This window comes from Carassius gibelio, chromosome A8, assembly GCF_023724105.1.
Source record: "Carassius gibelio isolate Cgi1373 ecotype wild population from Czech Republic chromosome A8, carGib1.2-hapl.c, whole genome shotgun sequence".
Lineage (NCBI taxonomy): Eukaryota > Metazoa > Chordata > Actinopteri > Cypriniformes > Cyprinidae > Carassius > Carassius gibelio.
In genome coordinates, this window is record NC_068378.1 from 5159558 (window position 1) to 5180501 (window position 20944).

The 20944-nt window shown below is 36.3% G+C and overlaps 2 protein-coding genes across 2 annotated transcripts in view; one reads left to right on the forward strand and one right to left on the reverse strand.

Annotated features, from left to right (window-relative positions):
• LOC128018190 (glutamine--fructose-6-phosphate aminotransferase [isomerizing] 1) overlaps positions 1–20944 on the reverse strand; it is a 368579-nt gene that overhangs the window by 297742 nt on the left and 49893 nt on the right. The window lies entirely within an intron of this gene.
• The window catches only part of LOC128018196 (anthrax toxin receptor 1), a 52403-nt gene that overhangs the window by 17305 nt on the left and 14154 nt on the right, over positions 1–20944 (forward strand). The window contains exons 11-16 of the mRNA XM_052603558.1: positions 3392–3461; positions 3587–3665; positions 5442–5537; positions 16606–16647; positions 18967–19062; positions 20076–20243. Of these exons, the coding sequence (XP_052459518.1) occupies positions 3392–3461; positions 3587–3665; positions 5442–5537; positions 16606–16647; positions 18967–19062; positions 20076–20243 (551 nt within the window). The remainder of the gene's footprint in view (positions 1–3391; positions 3462–3586; positions 3666–5441; positions 5538–16605; positions 16648–18966; positions 19063–20075; positions 20244–20944) is intronic.

Sequence of the window (20944 nt, forward strand, 5' to 3'; positions counted from 1 at the left end):
GAGAAAGAAATGCTGCCACACAAAAGACTGACAGCGTTAGCAAAGCCTGTCAAGCAAATGGCTCATGATGGCTCAAATTAATTACTAGTTATTGAAAAGATGTGTAAGCATTGTACATTTAACAAAATCTGCTGTTAATTGTTTGCCAACTTTCCTTTTGAAGTAAAGCTATTAAAATACAAGTGATCCTATGCTGACATTTCATATGCAGCGATACTGTAATCGTATTAAAGCTTCGGGAGGGTTTAATTCTCTTCAAGCAATCATTAATTCATTCAAATTGGTGCTGGTTGTAAGATCAAAGCCCATTCATCTGACTTCAATCCTATTTTACATTATCAGTAATGGCTACCATATTTGGGTCTTCGCATTTCCTTACATGTCTTTGCTCTGATTAAAGCCGAATATTTCAACATGGTAGCATGCTAATTGTTTGTGTCCGATAAAAACCAGAACATCCTGTTGACGAGTGTAACTGTGTCATGGAAGCATTTAAAAAAATGCAAGAAAAAAAAAAGGAAAAACCTTTTTCTGTCCACCACTCAGCACACTGGTCCCACTTTACCATCCTTAAGGCATATTCTCAGATCTAAACCAAATATACTCCAACTTTGAGGAGGCCTGCTGTTTATTTGCTCTTGACCACTGTAAACACTAGAGAGGATATCCTGGAAATGAATGATAATGTCCATCCTTGGAACCCAAGGCTGATCACAGGGTGTCAGAAAAGAGTCGTGCTCATTAATCTTCTGACTTGCTTCTGATTACTCTGAAGATGTAGCTGTCAAAATCCGCACACTGTTTGTCCTAACCAGAACAGAAGATGGGTATTAGTGCATCAAAATATTATGATACAGAGGGGTTGAAAAAAATAATGGGAATACACATTATTATAGTGGTTATTTTCATTTGTGTAGGCTACAGTAAAAAAAAAAAAAATTATTTGTTTTATAAATCTTTTCGTTGTCTGAATTCTCTAGTTTGTATATGAGTGTAGTGCAAGCTGTGTTTAGCAGTGTTTAGTACAAGCTGTGGGTGAAATAAGTGGCTAGTCAGACTTCCAAACTGGACAAATCATGGGAGCATTTTTGGGAAGGGTCTGTAACCTTAACAGCCTCGTTGTCTGGTGTTTTAAGAACATCAGGCTTTATGATTATGACTGTGTACGCAAAACCTAGCAAGACTTCAGAAGGATAGTGGCTGAAAACTGAAAGTGAATGAGAGGGATTGTTAAACACTAGACGGATTGTGTCCAAACAACACAGAACTACTGCAGCAAAGTGACACCAAACCTCAATACTCACCTTGAAGAGCCTGTTTTCTAAAAAACCAACCACAGAAAACTTCACAAAGCCAAAACCCATGTAAGAGCTAGAACTAAAAGACAAAATGAAAAAAAAAAAAGATGGAGTCAAGATCATAAAATGTGGACAAAATAATGCAAACACCTGGGTAATAGGCAGTAATTCTTTCCTGAGGTATTTTTCCACTGTTTTCCTTTAAGATTCCAAACTTTTACAATCAATCCATACTTCTTTTGAATACCCTCCAGTTAAATATATTGTCTTTTGTTTCTTTCCTGCATAATTTATTCTCAAACTGGAGCATAAAAATTTACATCAACATCTGCCCTGGCCAGACAAATCACCTGACTTGAATATTATCAAACCACTGTGGATGGTTTTGGAGAGAAGTGTGAGAAGTGGATTCCCTTCTCCAATGTTTAGATAACATTCAGCTGGAGTTTATTTCAAAAGTTGTATGAATCTATTCTAAGTATGTTGGAAGCTGTATTAAAGGCAAACAGTGGAAAAATACCTCAGGAAAGAAATACTGCGTATTTTCCCAGTTCACATTATTTTGACCAACCTTGGATTTGCTTAGATGGTATATAGATTCATACGTTTGTGATTGTACACTATAGCCCAAAGTGTACTCTAGTTTTTACACAAACACTAGCATATGTGTACAGCTGAATATATAGCCTTTTGAAGTACAGTGAAGGTAAGTTTGAAAGTCAATAGACACGCTATTGGGGATTTGTTTTTGTTTGTTTCAAATATTGTATTTGTTGTCATTTCCGTTAATCGTTGTAGTTTACAAAACCATGAAAACCTTGGTTCTGAGAATCCCAGAAATGTGAAAAGAGACCAATCATTTTATGTAACATTTAGCAGTAGATAAATTGTTGAAATCACTTTAATAGAAAAATGTATCAGTTCCACACAATATAAACACAACTGTATGTAAAGAATAAGGAGTTAACGTTACAGGTCGGATGACTAAGCAGTCACTTAACCATTTCAGGTCAGTGCTGCTTATTCGTCTTATACATCCATTTTTACATATAGTAAACATCTCTGAACATCTTTCAGACATTGACCTTGCAAGCTTTGGCAAACCCAACAACTGTTTGTTCCTCAAAGCACTCATAGTTTGCATAGATTTTAGCGGTGTGCTGTACGCATCAGACAGTCAGTGAATGGACTGGGTGCAGTTTGCAGATGTCTAGACTAGCTGTCTTTGACTTGCACTTCCTTTCTTTAACCTCAAGTAAATCCTCAAGAAATCAGATGATTGCATAACAAACACATGGGCTGTTGAATTCATCCTCCAGGCTTCAGCCCAGTCAGGGTATTTGTCTCTCGAAAGGCTCAGAAGCAATTCGGTATCAGCAGTAATTCTTGTTGATTTATCACGCAAGTCAAAACCATGTGCATGTCTTTACTTAGTAGTAAAACATGACCTTCCCTCATGTGCTATGGGTAAACAGCCCAATAAAGTGCATTGACAATTGGACCCTTTGCCAGAATTCTGATTCTTTGGGATTTCAGCCGACCTTCTACAAAAACAAACAGAAAAACAAAGAAGTGTTATATTTGTACATTTCCTGCTGTGTTCTTGCTTTGGCTGTGTGAAGCACCAACCGCCCTCCTGGCCATTCGATTCTTCAGAGTGTAGTAATTCAGAGTTGCAGTAAAATTGTAAATATGCAATTACAAGAGCAAACCTTACATCTGCAGTTTGTTGTTTTTTGGTGGTTTTCGGCCTCCATTGGCTTCTCAGTAGGAGGCCCTTGACAAGTTTCAGAGCAATGGCCCCATTACCCCGTTCTGTAATCCGTGTCCCACTTCTCTTTCCTTTTGGATATGAGGGCTACCAGGGGTTAAGTGCCTTGCATAAGAGTTGATTCTTATGCAACAAGATAAAGTGTAGTTGAAATGTTTTGCAACAATGAAAAATGTTTTGCATTCTGTCCTCAACAACTGCATGAAAACATGAAATATTCTTATATGCATCAAGGAATCCGACAACAATATACGTATATTTTATGCATTGTTTTCCAGATTTTTCATTTGAAATGCGATTCTGCATTTATCGTTTTTATTAGTGGTGAAGCCATTGGTGGTGGAGGACACATATCTGCTCTGTCCAGCTCCTGTTCTTCGAGAGGAGGGAACGTAAGTGTCCCAGAGAAATATTTTTACTTTCTTTCCAATGGCATAAATGTTAACTGTGCCTCATTAAGGAATGCAATGAAGTGTTTTCAAAAGATTTAAGATTTTTTTCATTATGTTTACTGCAGGGCAGCCTCCCTTTACGTTAGCATGAATGAAGGCTTGAGTTTTATCTCTAGTTCTGTTACTATCACCACTGTAAGATGTGTAAGTATTATTCCTAATCATATTTTGTGCTTTATTATTTGTGTTTTTGTGTTTGACAACCAGTATTGGGGAAACTACTGTACACTACAGTTTGGTGTCAGTAAGATTTTCTTTTAGGTTTTTGAAGGAAGAGTCTAAGGTTGCATCAAAACCAGTAATATTGTGAAGTAATAATACAAATTAAAACTAGATGAGCAAAGTTTATTGAGGTTGACTCTAAAGAGCCTAACCTGAAGGTCTGAAGCAGTTGTAAATAGCATGATATGCTAGCATGATTGAGCACATTAGAAAGTTTTTAGCATGTTTGTTTTTTATCATGATAAGCATGTTTCTAACATGATTAACGTGTTGTTAACATGTTTCTAGTATGATTACCATGTTACTAGCATATTGCTAACATGTTTTATCATCCTGATAGCATGATATTGCACATTGCTATCATTATTTTAACGTTTCTAGCATGAGTAGCAAATTAGCATGTTGTCCTAGGATAGACATTAAGCATTGCTGGTGATTCACAGCTTAAACATTCAATAAATCGTATAGTACAAAAGTTTTGACCCCCTCACTGAAAGAAAAGAAAGACGTAGCAAACTGAGTCAGACCAGTATAAAGGCCTGACCTGAGTTTGGTGATTGTAGCTTCACAACTCTAGGATGAGATACAGTCCAAATTTACTCTCAGCTTAAATAGTAGATCAGTAACTATTTTAGATTTTAATATATTTTAAAATGTAATTTATTCCTGTTATAAAAGATGGATTTTTAGCATCACTACTGCATTCTTTAGTGTCACATGATCCTTCAGAAATCATTCTAATATGCTGTTTTGCTGCTCAATAAGCATTTATCATTATTATCAATGCTGTAAACAGTTGTGCTGCTTAATTAAGTGTGGAAAGTGTGCTTTTTTCAGGATTATTTAATTAATGATTGTGTGAAGAACAGCATTTATTTGAAATAGACACTTTATGTATAATTCTATAAATGGTCAGTGCCACTTTAGATTTAGATTTTAGCTCTTGCTGATTAAACGTATTAGTTTCTTTAAATAAAAAAGTAAATAAATAAATAATTACTCAATACTTTCGATATGTGTACCAAATTGCTTGATGTTGGAAGGTGTAGCTTGTAATTAGAGCTGCACTATTTTAAATATAGTTTGATTACTTTCCTGCTACTTAAAAATATAATTATGTTTCTCCCCAACAATGGTAATAACAGGGCTTGAAGCAGCAGTATTACTCAAAAGGATTCTCTAGCTAACAGCCATTGCTGTAGTGTTTTAGCTTTTGTAAATGCAGCCAAATTACTGTGAAAAAAACGTGTTAAAGGAAATTAAACAAAAGATTCTACAGGTTGGGAACTTTTGTGCAAAGAAAATAAAATTATGGTAAATGTATTAAAAGGATTGCTGGAGTGTCTGATGCCTGTAAAGTGGTGCCAGTCAAAGCTCTTTAGAGCACAATAGGTTGCCCACTGAACAAATCCAAAACCTTCCCACAAGCCAGTGGGTTATGATATCTCCCAGTGAGATCACTTGTAACTTAGTTCATCCCCTCGTTTAATAGCCATCCCTTTTCAGCATGAATCATCTTTTATTTTCACAGCTAGCACACTTTCATGGAACCTTTGTTTAAACTGGAGATTGAACGACTGACATCATATTATTGTTCCATTACTATTCCAAATGTTTTTCTGCATGTCATTTGGATCTGCTGTCATAACAAAAAACAGTCCCACTCAGAGAAGTGTTAATATCTGTTTCTCCCTGCAGTCTGATGGTACGATCCTGGCCATAGCGCTACTGATAGTGATGCTACTGCTAATTCTGGCTCTCCTCTGGTGGTTTTGGCCTCTCTGCTGCACAGTGGTGAGTCCTGCTTGAAAATCTTGAGTTTACGTAAATAGAATTCCTGCTACATATTAGGAATTATGCACACAAAATCTGCATCTGCAGAATTACACAAAAAAAAAAACTCAATGTATCTCCTAGCCTGGAGCATGTTCCCAAAAGGCACCAACTACGGTCACAAGTTCCATCGTTACCAACACAGTTCAACAAATCAGTGTTTCCTCAAACCATACTTTCAACAAACATTCACAAAAACTTGTGTGGTCGGAACTACATCTCTAAATGGAAGAACGTTTTTTTGTTAGTATGACATTTGGACTAGAGAATGCACTCAAGTCTGCAGGGGAAACTTGAAGGAGAAGGAGTATGACATAAGAGTGAACCCACAATGGAATCAAACATCTGGAAATAAAGCAAAACTATAGAGAAACCAAAATAATGAAGTAGTCCTCAGATGCCATGTTAATTAAATACAGGAATAATCACAGTTATTATTACTTGACCACCTGCATGTTTGCATTATTTACAGTTGTATATTGTTGAAGCAGTGGTTTGAACAGTGGATTTGCAACAAAGTTATTTAGGCTAAGTCCACACGAAGCCAGAGCTTTCCATATCCAGTCTTTTTTTTTTTCCTCGTCTCAAGAAATATCTGCTTCTACACAAAACCACAAAACCAAACAAAACGATGTATGTGCATGTGTCACTGTTATTCTGCCACAGAGATACACTAAAAACGGAGAAGAAGGCTTGGACATTGAACATAAACCTTGCGCGTGGTATACAAATGAACATGGAACGTTACATTTATTAATCTGTGTTAATGTTAGATAATAAAAAGACAATCATTCTGTGTTTTTTCATGTTTTAGTTGCTGTTACATGACGTAGCATTGTTTGCAACATGGGCTGATTATGTCATCATTTCAGAAAATAGACGGATTTGTCCACTCTGGGACCCGGTTTCAAAAAATAGCCTTCCAAAATTGCCAGATCCATGTGGACGAAAAGCCTATCCGATTTGTGCGTATTCACAGAAACGTGCCTCCGTGTGGACGGGGACTTAGATTTCAGGAAGCAGGTTTTATTAGATAGTTTATTCCTTCAATCATGACTTGTACTATGGTCGTTAATCAGAGAGTTATGTGGTTGAATAGGAAATACCCCTGGTCTCATGGGAATCTAATGACTGCTAGTTGACATGCAGTTGCAAAATTACTTATAGTTATAGTTTATAACTATAAGTTTACCTAACTTGTTTTAAACTTACCATCAAATGTACCATATTGATATAAAAAAGGAGATGAAAATCTATTCCATTTTTTAAATCAACATAATACAGTTCATTAAACATACATTAAACAAGGGTTTCCCAAACTGGGGTTGAATAAAAATGTAAATGGTTCCCTACTGGAAGCTGAATATTAGTAATTATTAACAAATTAGACAAATATTTAGTAAATGGCCACAAAAAGGTTTTTCCTAACTCTTTAACATACCTACATTTAGTGCTGGGTAGTTCCAAAAATCAAGCACTTGTAATTATATTAAATTACATTTTAAAATGCTCAATCAGATCGCAGTTATTTATTATGGGTTACATGATTACATATTATTCACACAACAGCAATGAATGATAAATAATTCATTGATTCTCCATAAATCCTTTTTCATCTTTTAAATGTTCAACTCAGAAAGTTGTTCAGTTTTTGGGACATTCACACAAGCAATTAGTATCTGACCAGTGAATTTACAAAATATATATATATATATATATATATATATATATATATATATATATATATATATATATATATATTTCCAGTTTAAGAAGTGTTTCAACATTCCATCAACTCTCATTACAACTTAATTTGAAGGCTTTTGTCTTTTAAACACATCAAAAAGTACAAATTAACATTATTTGTTTGTATTACCTGAAATGTGTAACGTAATGGATTACTTCTATAATTTTTCTCATGTAATTTGGAATCAGAAATGGATTTCAATTTGTAAGTAATCCACCCAGCTCTGTGTGTGTCATACCATTGAACTTTGACTCTATATTGACAATATACAATGATCATTTAGATGTCATGTAAAACAAGAAAGTGCAAACCATGCTTTGAATTTGTGAGAAAAAAGCACCTCCCAAGCAATTTGACCATGAAACATACAATTATGCATGCTACTAAACCCTGTTGATGTATAGCTGTGAAAGTTCTTATACATTAAAAAAGAGAAATATGATTAAAAAAAAAACAATCTTTAAAATCAAAGTAATTTTGATTCATTTTTTAGAAAGTGCTAGTATTTACAAAAGATGGGATACATGAGATCCATGGTCGAACACATTTCACACACAAAATAACAAATGGAAAGCAGTTCAGTGGAATGCAAAACTGTGTGCAGGACTCTCAGCTGCACATTTTACCACACTTATAACCATTCGTTTTATTTTGTCAGATTTCCACCCACAATCACCGTGGAGGAAATGTGCAGATTCTGTGTGGTCTTATTTAATGGTTAGATTTAGAGATTTAATATCTCATTATTTTGTACATAAAAACACACAATGGCCTGTTGCCATGATGCCATGGGGTTCCAGTGATTGAGAATGGACCAGTAACAAATTAAGAGGATTTATTTTAAGATTTGGTCATTTCATTGAATATGGGGAGGACTGCTCCTCTTTCAGAAACATGAGCACATCTGAGGTTTTTATCAGTATGAAATATTAATATCTAATTGCCTGTCTCTTAAACTGTAGTTCTAAATGAATATCTACAAGGACAATGCATTTCACATCAAGTTTTCCATCCATACAAAACACTAAATGCTTGGGACATCTAACCACTACATGTGAGAATTACAGCTGGCAGATTATTTGTTTACTCTGGGCTAAAACTGCACTCCCCTAAAGCCTAGAATATCAAATTATAAGATAATATATAAGATTCATATCTGACAAACCTGTTGGATTTCTATTTGTTCAATAGTTATGTAAATAAACAAGGGCAACTTGAACCAAACTCTATTACCTAAAGAGACATTTTAGCTGTGGCATCCAAGGCCTCGGCAAACACAGGTAAAAATGATGTTTTCTTTAAAGGCTGTACCTTTGTAATGAGCCCTTCTGGTACTAAACTAAATTCCAGTGGTGTCCAGGCAGTATTTACAGGTTGTGTTGGGTGAGCTTTCATGTCCTGTTTGTCCTGTAATGACTTGTTAAGCCCCAACTGTGTATATTAGACTCGCACAGAGTCAAGGCCGCCTGGGACCCATGGACAAATTGTTTCAACACCTCTTGGATTTGATGTCACCTTTGAACTGTCAAGGTCGAAAGTCAGAAGTGAATTTCCTCATTGCTTTCGAGGTGCAGATGTGGAACTTTCTTTTACAGAAAGGAAATATGATTATAAGAACTTAGAGATGATCAGAGAAGGAAAAAAGCATTGTTCAAAAAAAAAAAAAAATGAAAAGATCAGGGATAGTCAAGATTGGTCCTAGAGAGCCACTGAGGGATCTCCTCACACTGTTTAGTTTAGTTCCAACTTTGAAATAAAACCTGCCTATAGCCTAAACTTGAGTTCCATTTGGGTCTACCCCCTGGAGTGAGAACTTTGAAGGGATGGTGTTTGTTTAGGGGTCAAAGGTCATACATTTTGTACACTTGACCCCCAGTCATATTTGACTTTAAGAGGTTACAAATAATGTATATTTGTATATGAAATGTAATGTAATGTAATATGTTTTTGTAGTGTATATTGTGTCTGTGTATTTGAAACATTTGAATGGACTTATAAAGGTAGCTGTAAAGTATTTTGTTGAAGTACAATGTTGTTTTGACCATAATAATATACCAAATCTAACTCATAAAAATATTACAGTAGCATAGACAAATACTATACATTAGGGGTGTGACGAGACACTTATGCCACGAGACAAGATGAGACACTAGACTGGGTTCACAAGAATGAGATATTGGGAATATATAGCTTTTATTCAACTGAAAAACTCAAAATGCAAAAAATGTAGGAGCACCTTTAAATTAATGAAATTAAACATCTATTTTAATCAATTTTATGCAGTAATAAACAACATGTAAACACTGCTGAAGGTTTTGCCAAAAACTCAACTGACAAGAAAATAATTGGACAAAAATTATAAATAGTATAAATAAAAATAATAATAAACTACACAAATATCCCTTTAAAGTGGAAGTGAAGCAGTCAGTCAAGTTTTTATTTAACAAAAAAAAAAAAAATAATAATTAAAAATAATAATAATATATATATATATATATATATATATATATAAACACAATTAATGTATCCATTTAAAAGAGTAAAGCAGTGGTTCCCAAACTGTGGAGCCCAGCAAGGGCCCTATGAAATCCATTAATTGTTTTCTTAAATTCAGTTTTGTTTTGTTTTTTCGTTTGAATTGTTCTGTATTGCTATATTCCATTTCAATTTTTTTCAACTCTTTCATAATAGTTCAATTAAAAAGTCTAATTAATTAAAATCATGAAGTGTATATATTTTCACTTCAATTTATTAAAAGTTTAATATGTTTAATAAGTTTCATTTAATGTTTAGGGCCCTGTGTTTTTTTTTTAAATTTTTTATCACTATATTATTTATATTTTTTATTGTAATCAAATTCTGTGTTGTAGCATGACTAATTATTTGAATGTTGATTATTTGAACAACTTTATTCAACAATTTATTCATTTTATTTTTCCTTAAAGTAGCGTTATTGATTTTTTTTTTTCAGAAATTCTGTGTATTTACTTTCAAATGAAGGCATAAAACATTAATTAAATTTAACTTTTAATTATTGGAAATTAAGAAAACTTAATTTTTTAGGCAAACAAAGATTTACTATTAAAATTAAAACATGGGAGAAATGTTGTATGATTAAAAAAAAGGATTTCATTTTAGTAGTAGTAGAAATAGTAGTAGGCAGACTTTTATTTTGACCCTTTACAGTTCTGTGTATGCTATATGACACTAGTTTTATTCAAATCAAACGGTAAAATACTAATGAAGTGACTGTCAGAGCAGTTCTGGAGATGTTTTTCATGTGTTCAAGTCTGCATTTAGTCTCACTAAAGCGGCAGACGCTGAAATCACCATGAGCATCAGCAACACTTCAGTATATGTGTAGTAAATGTAACCATGCGTCTGCGCAATTTATTAACAGAGACACGCAGAGCATTCAGGATTTATATTTAAAATTTACTTTAGTGATTTTATATTTACAGATAATGTACATATCATGTATTGATTTAAGTGTAATGACCTACTGTGAATTGATTAATTAAAAATTTGACAAATTCCGTGACTAAGCGTTTAGCTGTGAATTCTGTTTTTATGATTGGATAAAGACTACACCATGTAATTTTCCCACTTATCATGTGTCCACTTGCCTGATGTGAATATAAAATATCTTACACACCTCCACTGGTGAAAAGGCCAGTGTCATGCAAATATATTTCAATGGTCTGGGTGAGGATATTGTCACGTTCTCGTGAGATCAGTCAGTACTATACATCCATTTATAGGTAAAGTAGAAATCTGTGATGCCAAACACCTCCCCTGTGCAAAGGATCATGGGGGCCCGAAGTGTCCATCAGTTGTACCCTTTTAAATCCTTACTTTCAAAGGGCCCTTTGGGTGCCCAGTTTGGAGCACTTCAGTTTGGAACGCAGTGGCTTCTCTCTCTCCCGTCAGAACAGTGTTTTCGTGTTGAGTCGCAGTGTTGTTGTACGTCTTCATCGCTTCTACCTGTCTTTAAGCGCACATACAGTCATACGTTTCTGCACAATGTCAACAGAACCACCTTTTACCCACTGGATGTAAATCATGCGGTGATTGGCTTTGTCATCAATAATGCATGGTGCAGCGATGCTGTTGTGGTCTGCAAACACTGCTCACCCCTGGTGGAGTTTACGATTATTAAGTGCTGGCCCTTCTATCTGCTGAAGGAATATTCAGCCATACTGCTCGTTGCTGTTTACATTCCTCCCAGATCCAACCACAACAACAGGATGAGGCACTAAATGAACTGTACAGACACATCAGTGAGCAGCAGACAGCCCACCCTGATGTTTTTCTCATCTTGGCTGGGGATTTAAACCTTAAAGAGTGTGTTCCCAGAAATACACCAACAGATTAACTTTCCAAAATGAGGTAAAAACATTTAGAATTTTGCTTACACCTCCCAGAAAGGAGCTTACAATATCACTGTCATGCTAATGCATGCATACAGACCGCTCGTTAAAGTCATCAAACCAGTTCACAAACAAATACAAGTGTGTCTGGAAGGGTCATCAGGCTCTTCAAGACACCACTTTGTTTTGACACCACTGACTGGGGTATGGTTAACCTGTCCAGCACCCCCCATTATGGGACTCGCAGCTGAAATTGTCCTACCTACAGTACCTTAAAATTTTAATTGTTCCTTATCGTTCAGTGTGTTACAAACATAATCTTTGGAAAGACGACGATTTGGGCTTTACTTTTTATTAACCAGATTTGATAATGCTCAAAAACATTAAAAGTTATAGATACTGAAGTGCCTTGATTATTTTCTTTACAACACTTAATTATATAAAAATACATGAGATCAGTCCTGGAGCAATCTAAAAAAGTAAAGGGTTGAAAGTCAAGAGTTTCTATTTCAAGACTATGTCTAGCCCCTGACTGACACGTGCGAGTTGAGGGGAGTTGAGGACACGAGCCCCGGGGTGCAGGCTACGAGGTTAAGCAAGCTGCCACATACAATAACACCACAGACCTCCAAGAATACTCCAAGACTGTCACTGCCTACATCAATTATTGTCAAGTGTATTGATGATGGAACAATCACAAAGACCATCACTGTCCGGGCCAACCAGAAGCCGTGGATGACAAGAGAGGTCTACAGACTCTACAGAAGATGTGGAACACTGCCTTCTGAGCTTGAAATGAGGTGGGCCTGAGGACAGCCAGGGCTAACCTATCCTGCGGCATCAAAGAGGCTAAAAGACAGTACTCCAGGAGGATAGACCATCGATTCAACGACAACAGAGACACTCAGAGCCTGTGGCAGGGGATACAGACCATTACGAACTTTAAGCCCCCACTGCAGTCTTGTGACAGCACCATCTCCCCCCCGGCAGACTTTCTGATTGGAAGACCTCATGAAGTTCGGGTCGGCAGCAACACATCCAGCACCATCACACTGAACACTGGTGCCCCCCAAGGATGTGTGCTGAGCCCCCTCCTCTTCGCTCTGCTGACCCACGAGTGCACACATCACACAAATCCAACATTTTTATTAAGTTTGCGGATTACACAACTGTGGTGGGTCTCACAGGAGCAATGTTAGTTGCCTAGCCGGGTGGTGCAGTGACAACAATCTCTCTCTGAACGTGGAGAAGACGAAAGAGATTGTTGTTGACTTCAGGAGAGTGCACACTCAGCATGCTCCTCTGACAATCAATATGTGACCAAGTTCCTGGGTTTGCACATCACAGAGGACCTGTCCTGGACTGACAACACAGCAGCACTGGCCAAGAAAGCACAGCAGCATCTCTACAAATGGAGAAGAGCCAGAGCCCGACCACCATCATGTCCACCTTCTACAGAGGCACAAACGTCCTGGAGGAGAGCTCAGTTCAGTGTTGCTGTCCGTGGGACGTGACTCTCTCTCTCTCTTATGCGCACCAAACACAGCGCGCAAGTAACCAGCTACTCAGCCGAGCTTTCCCGCATCACGAGGCTGAAGACAACTTGATGTGTTGAATGCTCAGAGCACGTTATAAAACGTATTTTTAAAATACTAATTTCTGTTTTAATAAATGTCATAGCATAGCATATTGCCTAAAACATAAGATAATCAGTGATACATTTGCGACCTCAAAAAAATTAGGTTCCCCATTTTGGTCACAGTGTAGTTCCCTGATTTAATGTTCTACTCTTGGTGTTATCTGTATGCACCGGGGTCTGAGAGTAACGCAGTTTCAATTATCTGTAGTATGTGCTGTACAAGTGGAAGAATTGACAATAAAGCAGACTTGACTTGGTCTGACTTGACTTGTTCAGTGTGCTTGATTATGTTTGGATCTAAATTCTGCAGGACAGCAGCTCTCCAGGACCAAACTTGTCTACCCCTTGGCAAGATCATTGATTATGTGGCTAGACATTCAACAAATTATTAGTATATTGATCTAGTTTCAATTGACTAGTTTTTTTTTATTTTCTATTCAGACCAGTCCAAGACATGTAGACCTGTACATACACTCATCGGCCACTTTATTAGGTGATTTTATTTTATCTAATTTGGCTCCAGTCAGCTAATCAAGGCCTCCAGAATTACCTGAAAACTAATTCTGGTAGGTGAAAGGCATATTGGAGCAGGATCACATTTAAACTCTGCAGGGCTGAGTTTGAAACCAGAGTAATCATTTACCACAGGACATTGTGTCGGCCTACACTGCTTGAGACCCAAGACTGGCCTTTCTCTTGATTTCTGAAGGACTTATAATAATTCAAACTGTCAGCGACGTTCAGCTGAGAAATATCAGAAGGACTAGATTTGTCTGGAAATTGTCTGGAAAGGCACAACAGGAAAAGAGAAGAAATGAGTCATTGCCATGTTAGAGGAGTGTTGAGCTGAAGTTCATGGAAGGTTGAACCAGCTAAACTCGCTAAAATCCAACTCAGCCATGATCATTTCCATAGAGAACAGCTGCAGGCCAACATGGACCGAATTAGCATTGGCATATTGCTACGTTCAAATAGCTTAGCTTTATTTATTAACACAGGGTCGTTTAGACTTGAAATACCATGTGTGTTGGTCAAGTTCACACCAGCTATGCAAAATGCCTTATTAAAATTTATATTTTTTACAAACAGAATAAGACTTGTCTGTTTATACAAGGTAATTCTGACACTTGAAATCTCTCTGGGAACTTCAAGGGGGCACAGCACTGTTTGGGAAAGTTATCCTGTGTTACCATGGAAAATGAAATTTTGATTTGACGTTTGAAATAACAAGGAAGAATAGTGCCCATTCTTCACTACATTAAGAACTACTGTTTGCCAAGTAGTGTAATGCTAACATTTTAATACAGGTACAGAGCCATATTTACAGCACTGTGACATGACAAAAACTGGAACGCCCCCCCCCCCCCCCAACCTATTATGAATGAAGCAGTTTTTACTGTAGGATAGCCAGTATATAAAACATTAGCTATATGCTAATTCTGTGTTCAAAAGCTTTCTGCAAGTTTCTGCCTATTAATTTGGACAACTTAATTACAACATGGTGTGTAGTAAAGTGATTTTGCATGGAATAAATTAGATACGTTGGCCAATTTAGCATTGTTTTTTTTTTTTTTACAATCATAACAGGAAGATTTCATCATTAGTGCAACAAAATGAAGAGCAACTGACATGCTTAAGTCATTTGATTCATACTTTATCTGTGTTTCATTCTTCTCAACCACTGACAACGATTGGCACATTTTGTTGCACAAGTCTTAAACCACTTTTTAAATCAGCTCTTTTGCTTATCTTTATCAACAGAACACCAAAATGTGTACATACTAAATGGTACCATCAACATTCACAATTGCATGTTCAATAACAATTTGCTTAATCCATTAATTATATAGCCTACTTGACATAACAGAAAGAGAGAGCATAAAAATGTTTCTAATTGGTAATTGTACTTTATGATGTTATCATAAACTAAACACAATCATTCCATCATGACTAGAACACAGCTAGAGACCACATAACTGTTTATGAAAACAATCAATCAAATAATATTCTCTTCAGTCCAAATGAAAGCAAAAAAAATGTAGTGTTTTTCACATGATTCCCAGAATTCCAGTTGAGTTTCAAAACAATAACAGTGTGTGCTCTTTCACAATTGTTTTGCATTTGGATGAATAGTGGATTTCCTTTTTAATACTTGATGAACAGTGACAAAAAATTTACTGCCTTCATCAAATTATGTTTCTAAATGTCCTAATATGCTCATTTTCCAACTGCCAAGAGTAAAACAGTTCAGTTTTACTGTTATCAAATAGATTATTGAATCTGATTAGATTGTCCCCAGCAACTCTGCTATTGCTGAAACTACACAGACTAGCTGGGGACTATTTTCAGGCACTGCGTAATATCACTGTGCCTGCTGCACCCATGGTATGGCAGCAAATTTCCCTAATTTTAATGGCAGAATGAGAGAATAGTTCATAGCCATATCGGCCTAGAAAAATGCAGCTTTTCATTTTCCGTCAGTATTAGTGTAACTACAGAAGAGTAAGTTTTAAGTTGGAAAAATATAGAATCTCATTGGGCAGTTTTTTTTTTTAACTGAGATGCTAACGTTCTAATCAGATTCAATAATCTATGCTAAGCTAAGATAAAAGTGCTACCACCAGAGCTGGAGATCGGCTGAATGGATTTGAAAACAGTAAAACTCAACTGTTTAACTCTAGTGGAGTTGGAAAATGAAACCATTTTCTCAAAAAGTATCATATAACCAAAGCTCTAAATGGTTTCAGTTTTTCAATTAGCTGTTTTGCTTAGCAAACCACAAACTAGTTAGCCTGCTAGCCTGTCATACTTCACAGAGTTTAGCAAAAGGATAAAAAGAAAAGTCATAATGTAACCAGTTATTTGTTAATAATTTACAAACAACTGCTCCTTGCAGTCGAAGGGTAAATTTGTGAAGAATTATGTTAGAATTTATGTGATTATATGATGTATTATATAACTTCTTTGAAGGTTGCATATCTGGAAAAGCTTAACATAGAGCCCTACATTTTGGGTTTTAGATCTGGCCTCCAGATATTTAGGTCATTTAAACTTGCTTGTAAACACACTGAAAATGGGGAAGGGAGGGGTGCAATTCCTTAGCCATGTGTTTTTGTGTAACCTGTTTTTCTGGCACACAATGAAAACATCACTTGGGTCCTTTGACAAGTCAGTGGAAGAAAAAACTGTTTTTTAACTTTGGAGAGCATGTGGTCTGACATGCCAGCATGAGTGGGCTCATATGAGGTTGTTTATCTCTCTCTCTCTCTGCAGATTATCCATGAACCTCCACCACCAGTAGTTGAAGATAGTTCGGTAAGAACCTTTTTTTAATGAATTATACATGTCACAATCTAATTAAGTACACTTGCATTTGTGTTGACATATTGTGATCTGGCCATAGGCACAATACGTTTTGAACAAAAACTGCCCAATGGGTTCATTTGTTTCTTACTCACCAACAAAAATATTGTCAAAAGAAGCTTTCCATATTCATTCTGCTGCTCACATTTTCTGGTGTTGACAAGCAATGAGCATGCATGGGTGGAGTTATATCACATTTTATTGTGGCTTTCTGGAAAGCTGGAGTCTGATTGGTCAATTGCAGAATTGAGCAGTCAAGTATTTTTGTATAATGACTTCTAAACTAGATATTTCACATTTGTTCATGGAAACATGCAACTGGCGCAATTAGAAACTAAAAATGGTTGAAATGAGTGTGAAATGTCTCATTAATGAAAATGTAAAGTTTACTTGGTCAATTAAGCTGGAATCTATGTGCTTAGATCTCTGTGCTAGCAATATTAAACTGTATTGTGAGTTGTAACGTTTTATTATTGTTATAGTAATTTTACATTTTAAATGCTAAAGCTGCTTGCCGATTGAGCATTTCCGCAAGACGCAGTGGTCAGGCAATAGAAGATTACAAGATTAGTTACAAGTTCTGCAAAGACAAGAAATCTTTTTATTAGCCGAAATCTCAAAATTACGTTAATTCTGACACGGTGTGAATGCATCCAGAGACACAAATAGAACTTAATGGAAGACAAGTAACTTGGATTGCAGATTGCTAATAATACATAAATGATTACTGAGAAAATGTGCCAGTGGTCGTCTGGTTTCTATAGGAAGTTTCCTACATTGCAATGGACTGATTTTATTGGCAAAATATTTAAGCTAATCTGTAAGTAAGATAATAAATATCCTGATAAGTAGCCATGTAATATGCAGGATAATGTAAAGTCAAATGGTCATTATCGCTTAAATAAACCCAGACATGACTGTGAAGTTATGCAGAGGGGTTTTGTATCACTCTAAAGGGGTTTATTTTGTGATAATCTCCGTATGATGTGTTGGTATTATACTCTGTGAGTTCACCAGATTACCCTGCAGCATTTGTGGTGATTTTCTTCTTTAACTCTTGTTTATCTTGGATCAGACTTATTCCTTGTTTATTAAAACAATCCCTGAGATCTCATTGTCCAAACATGGGGAGAAAAAAGAGTTTATTATGATTTGGATGTTATTTTGTAATGATGTTATTCTGATTTGAAACTCTTTCTGAAGGTCAGAATGTTTCAGCTATTTAACAGGAACTTTGGAAGAGACTTTGGATTCCATAAAACTCTCCAGATCTTTGTAGGCTGTTGTTTAACCACTCTGGCTCTGCTACATTAAAATGAATTAGTTCAATCTGGCCTTATTAAAGACCTGTAATATGATAGCATATTTTTATAAATCTTTCATCGGTGATGTCACTTTTGTTGGTCCATAGTAATGTCATACCGAATGGCTGAAGATTCAGGTTTCTTTAAGTTACGCTAAAGTTTCAAGATATAAAACATGTGATGGGGAATCAAGTGGGTGGTCAAACTGAAATATGAGGCATGGGGATGGCTGTTAAACTTTTTACTTAAGTATGGATGCATTGATAAAAGATGTCTTTTTAAATCTCGAGGACTGATTGTTAAACAAGGTTAAATTTCCTCACAGTTGGAAAAATAAAGTCATAACCCGAGTGAGCCAATTTGGACTCATTTTATTGGATCAGGAAGAGCTAGGGAGGGCGTAAGCAAGGCTCGTGCCTTTCTGAGAGGAAATAAATGAAAAAGTCATGTTTTAAAGAAGTGAGTCACGCCTCATTTAGGAAAATACTCAATTTAAATCACAAAAAAATCTTTACAATAAGTGTTATTGTTTCATTCAAGAAGAAGTGTATATCAGTTCTCAACATAGAGACACATATTTTACATTGGACATTTGGCAAGCCAACATCCGTAACCTCTGCTTAATATGGTCTAGGTCACGTTTCGTTTTAGTTTCACACTTAAAAATAAAGGCTCCATAAGGGGGTTTTCGCAGACGACGAACCATATTGGGTTCCCTTTCAGTGATCAATTCTTAAAAGAGCCATTGTTCCTTAGTGTGAAGAACATTTGAAAAATCTAAGAACCTTTCTCCACTGTAAAGAACCTTTTGTGGAATGGATGTTAGGTTCTTCATGGAACCATCAATGCCATCCAAGAAAGGTTATTAGCTTTTTCACAAATCAGAACAGATTTGTGGTCCAACAGTTAAGAATTATTGGGCTCTATTTCAGTCACAATTTCATTGTCTCTTTATTTACCCTATAAGGACGATGAAGAGGATGGAACTCCGAAGAAGAAGTGGCCAACAGTGGACGCGTCCTACTATGGAGGAAGAGGAGTTGGCGGTATTAAAAGAATGGAGGTAAACAACAGTTTTATCACTCGCTGGAGGGCACTAGCCACTAAATTAGCACACGCTCAGTCTCTTAACAGATGTTTTTCATCCAGAGGAAGAGGGCTGTATCTCTGGAGGAACACGGGGTTAAGTGTCTTTCTTAAGGGTGACGGATTCTGTAAGTAAATATCCAGTTGACAGTTTGCCCCTACTTGGAATGAAAGAGATGTCATAATTGAAGTCAGCGATGTTGCCGAAAGCTAATAAAAATGCCACATCTGTGAAGAAAAACAGGAAATACAGAAGGGAAAGTAAAATGTTTGTCAAATGCATTGATTCGCAAAAGTATGCTTGAAATAAACAATCTGCTATGCAAACAAATGCCATGACAAAAACAAGGAAAGGAATGGTTTAAGCCAGCCTAAGGTCTTAGATGGTCTAGTTTGCTGGCTTTAAAATGGTTTGGGAAACTGGAGCTTGCTGACTCCAGGCCAGCTTGACAAGGCCGGGGGAAACAACCTTTAGCAAACCTTTGACGTGTGTTTCATCAAACGGCTGCCAGTAAAGCACCAAAGTTTACAACCACCGCAACACAGTGTTTACAATAGAGGAAAACAAGTGAGCGTGCATTATACAGCTCATCTGCTGTTTGGAATCCTTCCTTCTGTCAAACATTCTACCTCGATTTCAAGCAGTGCAGAGTTTGCAATTTGATTTTCTCAGAAAATACCTGTCCAGCAATATCTCTGTTTGAGAAAGCAATATAAAATACACATATTTTTTGCCATTATTCACAGATTTTGTACTACTGGGGTCACCATAAAAATCTTTTGATTTTGTTTTTCCATTTGTACCAGGAAAGCATTCTGAAATGCTGATAAAAGAAAGGTTATGATGTATAAATGAAGAAGTATTTTGGAGTAAAATTCATGTGCACTCTTTTATACAAAAGGTCAAATGCTTTTGCCTCCATTGAATCTTTTTGGATCATTGTCAAGTCATGCTGGATAACTTGACCATCGCCATCTCTTTCATTTCAGGTTCGCTGGGGTGAGAAAGGTTCAACCGAGGAGGGTGCTAAACTGGAAAAGGCAAAGAATGCGAGGGTAAAGATGCCTGAGCAAGAGTTTGAAGTTCCTCCTTCTCGCATCCTAAACAATGGCATGCGGAAACCTCCAGGCCCTCGTAAATGGTACTCACCCATCAAGGTGAGAAGAACAATAGTGTATAATATTGTCTCAGTGTACACACGCCAACTAAAACTCAAAAGTGTAGCAGTTTAGTTTAGGGACCAATTCTTTCTTTTAACTAGTGGCTTATTAGCATGCATATTACTAGCATACTGGCTGTTAATTAGTGCTTATAAAGCAAATATTAATGTCTTATTCTACATGACCACATTATAGAGCCATTCATTTGACCACATACCTAAACTTAACAACTATCTTGATATATATTAATAAGCAGTTTATAATAAGAGCTGATTAAGGCAAAGTTGTAGTCGTGCTAGGGTTAGGGTTAGGGTTAGGGTTGGGGTTGTAGTCTGTTGACAGTTAAACATGAGCAGCCCCCATCATGCAGTCCTCTTGCTGAATTAATACATAAAAACATGTCTTAAGATGTCAGTGCTTATAATCAATCTATGAATCAGTTTGAGGATTTATAACATAGACCAGAAACTGTGGTGACCTCCAAGAAACAGTATCTGTGGAGTCAGCACTTTAACACACTCAAAACCAGGTTTCCCTCATTTTATCTCGCTCGCTCTCACAGATCACACTGTCCAAGAGATCATAGCATTGCCAAAACATTTTCTCCTGTTGTTCATTCTTTTAGTCTGTGTATATTTACTTATAATTTTTAGTCTCTCTTTTATTTGTTCATTTCTTTATCTAATGTGTTTCCCTGT